The sequence below is a fragment of the Mirounga angustirostris genome, unplaced genomic scaffold (genome assembly GCF_029215605.1).
Source record: "Mirounga angustirostris isolate CCGP_5_RB_7025 unplaced genomic scaffold, mMirAng1.0.hap1 SCAF_7, whole genome shotgun sequence".
Lineage (NCBI taxonomy): Eukaryota > Metazoa > Chordata > Mammalia > Carnivora > Phocidae > Mirounga > Mirounga angustirostris.
Window position 1 is genome coordinate 142722549 of NW_026991715.1, and position 13526 is coordinate 142736074.

Here is a 13526-nt window from a genome sequence, read left to right on the forward strand (position 1 = left end):
AGTTTCAAGAGTATGACATAAGAATTAGCTACTCATATATATTGCAAAATGATCACAGTAAGTCTAGTTAACACTTGCCAGCATACCTAGTTACAGGAAGCCTTTAACTGTAACCACATTCATAACCAAGAGGAAGTGGAGGTCAGTTTGATTCAAATACACGGGATGTGTGTGAACAACATGTTCCATAAATATGCGTGTGACCCATGACTAGATGTCACAGGGAGGGCGCTGCCTGAGTGTGAGTTACCTGAGCCCCCACCCCACCTGGGTTTGGAGCCCAGATACCAGGGTCCAGTGATGATTGTGGGCACAACCCTTACCCTCCCAGGCTCACGTCCAGACCTGCAGACCAGCACTAGCAGGTGAACTTAACACACACAGAGTACAGAGTACAGTGCCCGGCCCGCGGTCAGCAAGCCGTCCTGAGATACAGGTACTAAGTGATCCAGGTCTGACAATCTCTCTTTCCTTTCTCAGTGTCTGTTAGGGACCAGGGTCAGCCAGCAAAGTTCAGATGCATAATCAAGGAATAGTCTCTTATCTACCTGCTGCACTGAGAAACTGATCAGGGTAACAAATGGCAATGAATTAAAAAAAATTAACTGGCTAGGTGTTACTTCAAAAATTCAGGGTACTTTACATAAAGAGAGAGAAAAATGTCAAAATAATAATGCACAGTTCACAAATTTTGCAGGCAGAAGATGCTTGATACATACTTTTAAAAGAAGTTGATACTTTGTTATTCGCTGAACTGGCTTAATAAGGTAAGAAGAGATGGAATTGGCTAATCCATGCCGCTGCTGTATTTCCTGAATTGAGAAAAAAATATATATATACTGATAAACATTACTGGGTAAAATTAGATAGCATGAACTAAAACTTTATATTTTTTACCTCCAAAATGAATACACACATATCACTCTTGTTCTAAGAAATAAAAGTAGAAATCACTATTTATTCTTTTAATATGCTGAACATAAGAATAAGTTAATCACTTTGAACCAGAAGACAGCAGCGTTCAGTCTGGATTCCTAGCTTTCACGTGCAGACGTCAAACGGGTGAAGCCCACGACTCCCCGCTACCAGGCCCGCACTGGCCTGGCAACCCCCGCCCCCGCCTCCGCCCCGGGGCCAGCCCTGGCGCCACTCAGCCACAGGACACTGAGCCATGGACTGGACGCGCTCTGCAGCTTTGGCCCACGGCAGCTCTGCAGCTTTGGCCACGGGCGCCCTGGAGCCACAGACCACATCCCTTCCGCTGAGCCTGACTCTCCCTAACAGGGGCTCCTCCTTCCTCATGAACACATTCACACGCCACTCAGGTATTCTTCCATCCGCTCTCACAATTCAACCATCTTCTAGCCCAGACTTTTCACACCAACCAACTGTACTTGTGCTATCTTGGCTCCTAACACTCTTCTCAGAAAATTTTCAAAAAACAAAGAAAAAAGGGTTGGGGCGCCTGGGTGGCTCAGTCGTTGGGCGTCTGCCTTCAGCTCAGGTCATGATCCCGGGGTCCTGGGATCGAGTCCTGCATCAGACTCCTTGCTCAGCAGGGAGCCTGCTTCTCCCTCTATCCCTCCCCACTGCTTATGCTCTCTCTCTCTCGAATAAATAAATGAAATCTTTAAAAAAAAAAAAAGGGTTATCTTCTAATATACTATGCTTCAGATGTGATTTAAAAACCACCACATCTTTGTATTCTCAATATTCTCAATCTGTTTGCCATCTTCATTAAGCCCCGCAGGAACCAAGCATCGTGTGGGGATTCACGTGGCCGCTCTTTTGGCTGTAGGAATCACCAAACGACAGATCACTTATGCACCAAGAAGATTAGATTAAAGACTTAGCAATTCTTCCTCTGCCTTCCAGATCACAAATAGAGCCTTAAAGTTTCTCTTTAATGGCAACTGTTCAAAAGTGTGGGATTTATAATTTAATGATTATGATATACGTATTCATAATATCACATCGAAAAGATTTCTTCTTTTCATGTACAGGATAATGCACAGATCTCAAGTACAGGTCACTGAGTTCTGACAAATGTCAACACACTTGCAACCAACTCCCAAACCAAGGTACAGAATATTTCCAACATCACAGAAAGTTCTTCGTACCCCTTTCTAACCAATTCCCCCAACCACAACCCCACCACCACCAAGAGGCAACCCCTGTTCTGATTTCTATCACCAGATAAGTTCTGCATATTCTAGAATTTCATATAAAAGGAATCTTTCAGATGTATTCTTTCATGTCTAGTTTCTCTCAGCCCATGTTTTGGAGATTAATCTCTGCTATTTATGTATCAAGAGTTTATCCCTTTGTACAGCTGAGAAGTATTCCGTTTCATGCATACCCCACAAAACAGTTGAGAGATATTGTAATGTCTTTTGAATACCTTGTTTTAATAACATTCAGAAATGAATCTCTGATATTTCTAAACACCAATCTCACTATTTTTGTTGACATTTTTTATACCTTATGATAGGATTATACTATTCAAACATGACAAGAGAGAAATGAATATCCAATGGGAAAAAAACAGTCTCTTCAACAAATGCTGCTGGGAAAACTGGACAGCAACATGCAGAAGAATAAAACTGGACCACTTTCTTTCACCATACACAAAAGTAAACTCAAAATGGAATAAAGGCACAAATGTGACACCTGAAACCATAAAAATACCTGAAGGGAACACAGGCAGTAATTTCTCTGACATCAGCCATATCAACATTTTTCTAGATATGCCTCCTGAGGCAAGAGAAATAAACGCAAAAATAAGCTACTGGGACAACATCAGAATGAAAAGCTTCTGCACAGCGAAAAAAACAATCAACAAAACTAAAAGGCAACCCACTGAATGAAAGAAGGTATTTGCAAATGACATATCTGATATAGGATTAGTATCCAAAATACAAAAAGAATGGCTACAACTCAACACACGCACACACAAATAATCCAATTAAAAATGGGCAGAAGATATGAACAGACATTTCTCCAGACATACAGACACATGAAAAGATGTTCAACATCACTCATCATTAGAGAAATGCAAATCAAAAATATAATAAGATATCATCTCACACCTGTCAGAATGGCTAAAATAAAAAATACAAGAAGGTTTTGGCAAGGATGTAGAGAAAACAGAACCCTCTTGCACTGTTGGTGGGAATGCAAACTGGTACAGTCACTCTGGAAAACAGCATGGAGTTTCCTAAAAAAGTTAAAAATAGAGCTACTCTACAATCCAGGAATCACACTACTTGGGTATCTCACCAAAAGATACAAAGACACTAATTCAAAGGGATATATGCACCCCTATGTTTACAGCAGCATTATCTACAATAGCCAAATAATGGAAAGAGCCCAAGTGTGCAATGACTGATGGATGAAGAAGATGTGGTACACACACACACACACACAGAGTAAATATTACTCAGCCATCAGAAAGAATGAAGTCTTGCCATTTTCAATGACATAGATGGAGCTAGAGTATTACGCTAAGTGAAATAAGTCAGAGAAAGACAATTACCGTATGATTTCACTCAGATGTTGAATTTAAGAAATAAAACAGATGAACAAAGGGAAAAAAAAAGAGAGAGAGAGACACACACAAACCAAGAAAGAGACTCTTAACTATAGAGAACACACTGATGGTTACCAGAGGGGAGGTGAGTGGGGTGATGGGGGAAACTGGGGATGGGGATTAAAGAGTATACTTACCATGATTTAAAAAAAAAAAATGATTAAAGAAAATAAAGACAAAAATGGCGACAAGATCAGAGTATTTTTCCAAAACACCTGACAAAGGTTTAATCCTGCTGAAATAATAAAGCTTCCTTTTCCTAAAAAGCTCTTAAAAAAAATAAAACAAAACTTCTGTGCTTCCAAAACTTTACTTTGGATGGTAGGGGCAAAGAATTGGGGGTTAAGACGATGACCTCGCTTACTGGTCAGTGGCATATCTAACACCACAAACACCCACTGAGTTCACTGAGCCCCAGACAGACATGCAATCGTGCTGACAATGGAGACTGAAGGCAAGACATCTGTGAGATCCCTAAATTAGGTAAGCATAATTTCCTTTATCTTTAAAGGTGTTTTAGGGCAAAGGGTTCTTTTTTAAATGGCTTTCATTCCAAAGCCATTTGATTGGATTCAACATACCACAAGCTCTCTGTGCTTAGACCTTACAGAATTCTAACTCTGCATACAGCTTGGTGTTGAGTTTCATCTGATGGTAAAGAGCAAGGGAGGTGTGAAAAACTGAAAGAAAAGGGCAACACTGGGCTGGGAGAGCTGACTTGATTATTTACAAAAGCAGTGATGTAGAATTACTGGTCATGAGAATGACAACTAAAATAAGACCATGTGCTTCATGGCAAAGACAGAAGCTAAAATGTATTCTCATTTCCCAGACATCCAGAGAAGAGTATCAGGCATGGCCATGCACAAGCATAAGGACAGAAACAAGTCTAATATTCTTGCAGCCTTGTATACCGTATTACACATGACACTGAAAAGTATTCTTTTAATCATGATGTACTTGTCATGTTTGACTATATTCTGGAGACCCAAGAAGCTTTCTGTATATTATTTCCAAAAGGCTCCGACCCCCTTTATATAAAATAACCTCCCTGCAATATCTTTCAAAAAAAGAGGACCTACAAGTACGCTTTCACCAATGAGAATATAATTAATGAGCCTCCCAATGGTCCTAGCTGTTACAGTGCTATTTGTAAAAATTTTACTGATAAGCTACTTTTGGAATTAAGCACATGATAAAAATGGGAAAAATGAATGAATAAAAAAGATTCAAAGGTTCAAAGATTCTTTTTGTTTCATAGAGGGTAAAAGCAGCTTAACAGTTTACAGCTTCTGTACATAATATTATGTTTAAGAATTAACGATTACATATAAATAGTAAGTCATGTCACATACACATGTACCTGTTAAAATCTTAGAAGAATCTTTTAAAAACAGAGGAAAACAGAAGAATATCCCACCATAAATGTGACAGATAAAAACGAAAATACTCTACTCTACTCTAGGTAAAAGCTATGAGTAGTGTTGCATTTTATGTTTACCAAACACAATGTTTTCACCACTTCCACCAGGAATCTCTTACTTACATCAAAGTAGGATCCCGCATGTTCTAGTATCAGCTGAGTAGAATCAGGCTTATTTTTGCAATAGGTGACATACATCTGAAACTTGTCTGCCTATAAACAACAAAAAACGAGAATATCTCTTTCAAACGGCAAGAAGTCAAAACATCATAGACTTTTATGTAGAAAAGAAGCGATGGGGATAAAGGAAATTTAAGCTCTATGGAAAAGAAACACTATTTTATACAGAAAGCTGTTAAAAATAAGAAACGCATCCCACTGGTACCACACACCTCCAGAAGCCTCCCCTGGCCCAGTAAGTCAGGGCTAGGCACACCCTCCCTAGAGGACAGGGCACTGACACCAGGTGACTGTCGGCTTCTCCTCCCTCAGCACCCCCCCAGGCTTGGCTGGGCACTCACGTTCACCTATGAATCCCCAGGGCCATGCACAGGCCAGGCACATTAAAGTTCCATTTCTAAACATCACTACTACCAATTAAAAGCTCATTCTACATTACTATCTAGTTGGAGAATGTAATTCTTAGAGGCAAAGTCCACTTCTCCATAAGCAGACATCACAGAAGATGGTGACATAAGAGAAATGAACCGTATTCCTTCTAACTTCCCGCAAAGCCACCAAACAACTGTGAGAACCAGTCGCTGAGGTGTCATTACCCAAGTAACAAAGCAATGTCCAACGTCCTCTGGCAACTGCTCATATTTTTCCAGCTCTTTAAGGAATATGCTGCAGAGAGTAAAAATGGTATCGTATTATTAAGAGGTTTTTTTTTACCAGCACTTTACCAGTGAGATAAGCCAGAAATCAGACCAAGCATGCCAAACATACCATTTCAATCAAGTGCAGTGAAAAATCTGCACCCTCTAGATTTTAAAGATTTAACAAAACGTGTAGCTCTTAACTAGGCTAAGTTATTGACTTTCAGATAGCTAACATGTTTAGCCTTTAAATACTTTTTTATTTTTTCTGGGCGAGTGCTTTATTCAGTAGCTAAGGATGTTATTTAGGGATATAAATAAACAATCAGAAGAAGCCATTTAGGTTTAAGTGTGTTTTGCTGGGTGGGGGCAGGGGAGCGAGGGAGAGCCCGGCAGGTTTGGCCCCCAGCATTATCTTCCACAGGCTACCGGGCTCCACAGACTCTGTCTAAAGCAACTTCTGCTTCTTTAAACAACAACAACAACAAAACCTGAAAAATAAAACCATGTGCCTCTCGTGGCCAATGGACAGCGCATTTTATTTTGGTCGACTACACATCTGTTCTGTCCTCAGTCCTTCTTCCCTCTTGGAAAAGACCAAACATGGGCCAGCAGCCTCAGAGAACTCTCCTTTACCTCTAAGAAGTAATCGAGGTAGCAGCTGGTGGCACAGCTTCAGAGAAGTCAGGGTTCCTCCAAAAACAGTGCTCACACTTTCCCTAATCTTATTTCTATGGCAGGAAAGTACACAGAAGAAGCGGAGTCTCTATTAACAAAGAGTCTCTACAGTGTCGGTCTTTTTGACGAAAGCCCCACAGGTGTCATTCAAATTTCAACAGGATCACTGAAATGGATGCTTAATTCAGTTGGAAGCTTTCATTTCTTGTTATGAAACTTCAGCCCAGTATCTAGATTTCAAGAGTAACCAGCTCCCCAAAGATAAAGCCACTCACTTATTATGAAATTCATAGATTTCCTGCATGTTCCCGAAGATAACAAGCTCTCTGTTTACGATGCCGGCCGGGATCTCCTCCACCCCGCTGGTCATTTCCCACAGGTACGTCTGGCCGGGAGGCAAGCAGAGAGATTACAACACAAAAACCGACAGCACACGTCCAAGAAACGGCTACTGCTGACATCTTTAATACGTACCCAGAGTTCACAAATCACTGAAAAATACATCTGAAGAATGCAACCTTTTACAAAACAACATGAAAAACTTTTTCCCAAAAAAGCCCCCCAGTTGTTCTGAGCACTTGAGAGTAGCTCCTATACTCTCCAGCTCAAAACTTTCTATCCCCGGCTTCAAGTTTTGCAGTTAACCTACTCTCTGAGGTATGACAAATATTCTTTCAACTACTGAGAGTATGAGTTGCCAATCATAATTAGTAGGCATATTTCTCTGAAGCTGCTGTAAAATTCTTTTTCTCTTTTTTTTTTTTAAAGATTTTATTTATTTGACAGAGAGAGAGAGAGAGACACAGCGAGAGAGGGAACACAAGCAGGGGGAGTGGGAGAGGGAGAAGCAGGCCTCCCGCGGAGCAGGAGCCCGATGCGGGGCTCGATCCCAGGACCCTGGGATCATGACCTGAACCGAAGGCAGACGCTTAACGACTGAGCCACCCAGGCACCCCGAAGCTGCTGTAAAATTCTATACAAAGAGAATGTCAGCCAGGCCGTCATGTGATGAACGGAATGAGAGAATTAATGCTGTATCATCTCTGTGATGAGCAAAACACAAGCCTGGAACCTCACAGAAGGACAGAAACAAGAAAAACAGGCTGCTTAAGCACACTTCAAATCTCAAAAACAACAAAAAGTGTGATTATTTTAAGAACTACCAACAGGTAGGGAAAAGTAGCACACTTAGACTGAATCTAAATAAACAAGCAAAAAAACTTACTTACATCCATACACTCGCGGAGGTCTCTTACGTAAGCCTTTTCAGTTTGAATTAGCTCAGCCATGATGAACCTTCAACAGAGGAAGACAGCGAGGAGCTCAGCTTACAAGCAGGACACATGCTGATTTTAACTACCTACTTTGACGGTTTATAAAATTATAAGGTGGTTTTAAAAGCATTAGGCAGTAAGGTGTTCTGGGGAATTAAATCAAGAACAGATAGAACAATAATAGTATGCAGCCACGGAGTCAAAGGAAAAACCATTTTGGAAAACATTCTGTTGAGGTCCCTGCAGGTCAGGGCTTCTCACTCAGCACCACTGACATCTGGGGGCAGATAAGGCTTTGCTGGGGGGCTGTCCCATGTAGTAGAGGACATCAGCAGCATCCCTGGTCTCCATGCACTAGATGCCGTAGCACACCCCCTCCCCACGCTGTGACGACCAAAGGTGTCTCCACACATGGCAGAATGACCCCCAGCTGAGAACCCCAGGTTTAGGACAATCTTGTCTTCATGAATGTCTAGTGCAGTTTACTAATTGGCAATTCTGAAACAGCTCCATGTGTGTTATTTTTCTCGTTAGTACTACTACTTACTCATTCCCTATTGACAACCAATGACACTACAACAACTTGTCAACCTGTAGGAAATGGAAGCACAGGGACGAACACAAGACATGGTTTCTGAAGCAGGTGACAAGGGGGCAGTGGAGTCAGTGCTGCAAAAATGACACACATTCAGAGCATCCCAACGGATTAGTGCCATTGGTTTCAAAGCACACACAGAAGCATGCTTGTCCAAGTGACGTTTTCTCCACTCGTTCAACGAATCCCAGCAGGTTCTTAGAGACTGGCTTACTCTTTTCTGCGGGCCGACTTCCGTTTCTCTTCGTTAAGTTCATGAGCAGCATCACGAAGCTTCACCTCCGACCCAGGGACACTGGCGGGGATTATGTCTAGCTGAAGACTTTTGCTCTGTGGAGGAAGACAGCCAAGGAACTTGAGTTAATTAAATCCGGGGAGGACACGAGGAAGAACACCATTATTTTATTCTGTGTGCACAAAGCACTTTACCGATTTGTTGGAATCTGAAGAAATCCCCAGGGCTTTCTCCAAAGAGGTCCTGTACTTCTCCATCCGCAGAGAGAAATCTCTGTACCTCTTATCCACTGCAGTCACACATTTTTTTATCTCTGCTGCATGGGCATGCCCTTTTTCACAAAAGCCATCAGCCAGCTGGATCAATAGCTTCACTCTCTCTTTGGTTTGCTGCAAAAAAACAACAGGAAAGTATTGTGAGGCAAATGAACTCCAACTGCCAGAAACCAGAAACACAGTGGCAACTTGCCTACCACTCTGAGCTCTCAACGGGGAAAAACTGCTGGGGACAGAAACTTCCACCAAAGCTCCAAGTCCACCAATTCATCTCCCTGATCCTGGCTGAGCTACCGTTCCTCAGCTTTCCACAAAGAATGGCAGGTTTATGACCTCGAAAACAACCAGACAAAAATCTAGACTTTCTTTCTGCAATGTCTTCATCGGGTAGATGCTCAGGAGATAGCTGTAGAAGGAAGAGAGGAATGCTCACTCAGGCTGTTCTCTCTAGGGCCCTGCGATTCTCCACCACCGCATGCTGCACCAGCTGACTGCAGAGACACCTCCCTGCTCCCCGCAGGTTTACTCCCCGCGCCCATTTATGGCAGTAGTCCCCAGAGACGCTGGCTTTCCTGCCACGTGGCAAAGGATCTCCCCACGGCAGACCTTGAAGCAACTCCACGTGGCATGTTCATTTCTTCTCCAGCTCTCAGTAGAAATGGAGGAAAAAATCACTAGTCAGGAAATTATCTTTGTAGAGGCATTTTAAATGCTCTTCCCTGTTTTAGAACTCCCTCTCAAAAAAATGATTTCGTTTGTATACGTACTTAGAGAAGATATCTTAATTAAACATAACTTTCTTTTCTTTTTTTTTTTAAAGATTTTATTTATTTATTCATGAGAGACAGAGAGAGAGACAGAGGCAGAGGGAGAAGCAGGCTCCCCGCGGAGCAGGGAGCCCGATGTGGGACTCGATCCCAGGACCCTGGGATCATGACCTGAGCCGAAGGCAGACGCTTAAACGACTGAGCCACCCAGGCGTCCCTAAACATAACTTTCTTAACGTTTCTTAAAGTTAAGCATAAACCTAAAAGGCAGTGACTTCACTCAACTCTGATTTCTCACCACATCCTTCCCGTGTGTTCCGACGAGGCTTCCTTCAACATTCCTACTGGCACTTCCAGTGAGTACAGTTACTCCTCTCGCAGGGAACCTGGTTTTCCACTGACCTTTATGTAGAAAATCTCTATGCCTAACATGCAGGAAGCTGACTTTAAAAATCCCCAACAGGTGTACGTGAGAGCAGAGGTCTCAAAAAAGAAAAAAAAAATCCCCAAAATGATAAAGGTCAGAGCTCAAAACCTGGATAAATTATCTTAGTTTATACAGTAAATTTGAGGCAGAATTCATTAGGCAACCTGTAAAGCCCACTGTAAAAATCCTTGGGCTCTGCACAAACACCTAGCTGCAGCTGAGTGCCCAACTGGCCCCAGCATCCAACATGCGGGCCCCACGCGTACTCCCTGTCCCTGGTTCTTTGCCCCAGCGCCCCTCCTGCCCGGAATGCTCTTCCCCAAGATGTCTCTGTGGCTCCTTTATGTCTCTGCTCGACTAAAGGCCACCTTCTCAGCAGGCCCTCCCTGACTCCCTTAAAATTGCAACTCCCCCTTCCTGCCCCAGCTATCCTTACTTACCCTGTCGGCTCTACTCTTCCCATGGCATGGATCACCTTCCAACAAGGATGAGGTTCACTTAATACCATTACTGCCTGCCTGTCTCTTGTTAGAATGTAACCTCCACAGGCCAGGGATGTCTGTTTTGTTTCCTAATATCTCACTCACTTCCATGTGCCTGGCACCTAATGGACATTTACCAAATATTTCCTGAGAAAATAAATTAACATTAGGTTCTTTGTGCAAGTATGTATATGCCTATAACTTTAATGAGCATGGTAGTTACTCTTAATAGGCATTAATACTTTTCAAAAAACAAGTGAAAACAGAACTCAGATACAATCATGTCTCTGTGAAAAAAATTAACTATTCCAGATTCTATTCAAGCTGTTTACTGGAAAAAGTCAGCAAAACTTAAACCACCCTGAAGTTTATTGGGCTTTCATCTGGTATGGAAATGAACTCAAGTAGAGTGAGCTAAAGGGAAAAGATCTGTCAACCAATTTTTTTTTTTTTTTTAAGAGAAGAAGAGGTAGAAGGGAGGTACAGAAGAAGAGGGAGAGAGAGAATCTTGGGCAGACCCCTCGCCCAGCACAAAGCCCAATGCAGGGCTTGATCTCAGGACACTGAGATCATGACCTGAGCCAAAATCAAGAGTTGGATGCTTAACCGACTTGAGCCACCCAGAAGCCCCTCAACCAAATCTTTTCACTTATCAACGTGACACCCTTCTGGATATGTTAAGACAAGACTAATTATAAACCAAATAAAGAAGTCAAAGTTTCAGACTTGGAAGCATAAATTCCAAGAGGGACTTAATTTAGAACCATTATTAAATTTTAATATCAAAGAGAATTAATAAGAGTACAGCAGGATTGTTAACAAACTGTGTTGTCTAGATAAGGTTACACTGCTGTGTGCCCAAATACTAATGTGCTGAGAAGCACAAAGAAGGTTCTGTTGTGACACCCTAGGAGCGCTTCTCATCCCCTGCGCCACCCAGGAAGGATCCTCTGAGTTATGTGTATCGTTAAGGAGGCAAGAAAACTTTTTCATGTTGTAAGCACTGGGGTCACAGAGGTGAAGATAAAAAAGACAATTCAAAGAGAAAACAAAAACACTAAGAATGGATAGTAGGATGTCTGCATAATACACATCACAAAACAGACCAGCTGCAGGCGTGTAACACCAACAGGGTGATACTGAATAGGACACTAAATGTAGCAGAAGATGGCCTAGAGGCAGAGCCCTGTGGCTTGCAACTTTATGTAAACAAGAGACGCCAATCTGAGAGTCAAGGCTTCTCCAAGAGGTGTGGCCAAGCCTCTCCCTCAACCCCAATGGCTTTCCCTTATTAGTTTGCATGCACAAGTATATATATTTACCCATTCATCTTGTTATTGCCTGTTTCTCTAGCTGGAAACTGCAGTCCATGAGCCCAGCACCCAGAGCAGTTCCTGGTATGTGGCCAGGGCTCCATGAATAATGACTGAATGAATGAATGATGGGATAAAAATTAAGTATGATGAATCTGCTCATTCACGAACCTTTTATATCTCAATATGTATTTTTATTTTAATGGGTATTTTTCAAATGTATGCATAGAATTCAAAATTCAAAAGGTAAGAAAGGATAGAAGAGACGTTTTAGTACAGAGGTGGGTACGTGTGTATTTTTTCCTGTTTTGTACCTAAACGCTTGCACACAATAAACCCTGCTCTACACCTAGTACTTTTCATTTAACAACTCAGTTATCCTTCACCATTGGAACACAAGCAGCAACCCTGTTTTATGTTGAGAGCTGCATAATGTTTCTATAAGTGAATGCGCTTCCACTGATGAACCTTCATGTTGCTCCTGCGCTTTCCCCACGACCAGCACAAAGCAGGCAAAAACGCCCATCTGGGCACCTGCAGAGTGCGCATTTCGCGATGTGGGCCTACGGGGGAGGGGAGACGGTAAGTGCGTCTGTGATGGGCGGTAATCAGCGACGCCTGCAGAGGTCACCTCCGTTCCCCACCTCCTAAGACACAGCTGCAAGCTTTTTGATCTTTGCCAATCTCTTGGTTTGTGAAAACAGAACACACTGCAGTTCTGATGTATAATTTTATTTTAGGTAAATTTGATAATTTCATATATTTAAAGGCCATTTGTAATTCTTTTCCTGTGAGCCCTCTTTAATATCTTTTGTCCACTTTGTTTTGTCTTATTGATTTATAAAAGCTCTTTGCGACTGAGAAATCAGCCCTTTGTGATATGAACTGCGTATTTATCTTCTCTGCTTTTTGTCTTTTAGTTACAGTGGACTGCCCTTTAGAAATTTTCACATTTTTTTGTGTATGTCATTTTTATCATTCTTTTATGGGCTTTGGTTTTGTGTCCTGTTATTTCTTCTAGTCGGTCAGGTTTTCATTGCTGAACTTGAGCCTTTTTTCTGACAGTTACCTTGGTATCAAGGTGGGATATGAATACAACTCAATTTTTCTCCAGAAGGCTACTCAACACTATGGAAAAAACTTTCTACATCTTTTAAAATGAAGTATTATACAGGTTTCCATCATCATTATTATTATTCCTAGAGACTGTTACATAAGTAGATTTTTATTTTAAAAGAATACAACTGTTATAACTTGAACGTCATCAGTCGGTACAATCAGGGGCTTGTAGAAAAATAAAAGCAAACTGAATTTCTGAGTCCACATGCTCAAAGGATCTTTACTCACCATGTTCTTAAGTAAATGGAAACCCAGGAAGGATGCACATTCAATGGTCTTAGACCATTTCTGTCAGATTAAGGCATTTGGCACTGGGGACACGGGTGATCAGGAGGTGTGCGGGAAGGGGAAGGCAGAGTTCTGCAGGTCTCAGGCAGTGGATTTCTGGCTCCAGTGTGCTTACATAAATAAAAATCACCTGGGACGTTGTTTAAATTTGTTCATCTTTAGGTCTCTCTCCTAAATAGTTTAAGTCACTAAGTCTCGAATAAGGACAGAAATTGGCTTTTAAGTAAACACTCATGACCTGGA

At 41.9% G+C, this 13526-nt stretch overlaps 1 protein-coding gene across 15 annotated transcripts in view; it reads right to left on the minus strand.

Annotated features, from left to right (window-relative positions):
- Positions 1-13526, minus strand: part of TRIO (trio Rho guanine nucleotide exchange factor) — a 341653-nt gene that overhangs the window by 99505 nt on the left and 228622 nt on the right. For all 15 annotated transcript variants that reach the window (XR_010413353.1, XR_010413354.1, XM_045863432.3 and 12 more), the window contains exons 22-28: positions 8807-9001; positions 8592-8707; positions 7738-7804; positions 6784-6893; positions 5789-5858; positions 5136-5225; positions 720-812 (exon numbers count right to left, since the gene is read on the minus strand). Coding sequence is in view for 13 of the 15 variants with exons in the window: in XM_045863432.3 (XP_045719388.1) it covers positions 720-812; positions 5136-5225; positions 5789-5858; positions 6784-6893; positions 7738-7804; positions 8592-8707; positions 8807-9001 (741 nt within the window). In the remaining 2 variants the exon portion in view is untranslated. The remainder of the gene's footprint in view (positions 1-719; positions 813-5135; positions 5226-5788; positions 5859-6783; positions 6894-7737; positions 7805-8591; positions 8708-8806; positions 9002-13526) is intronic.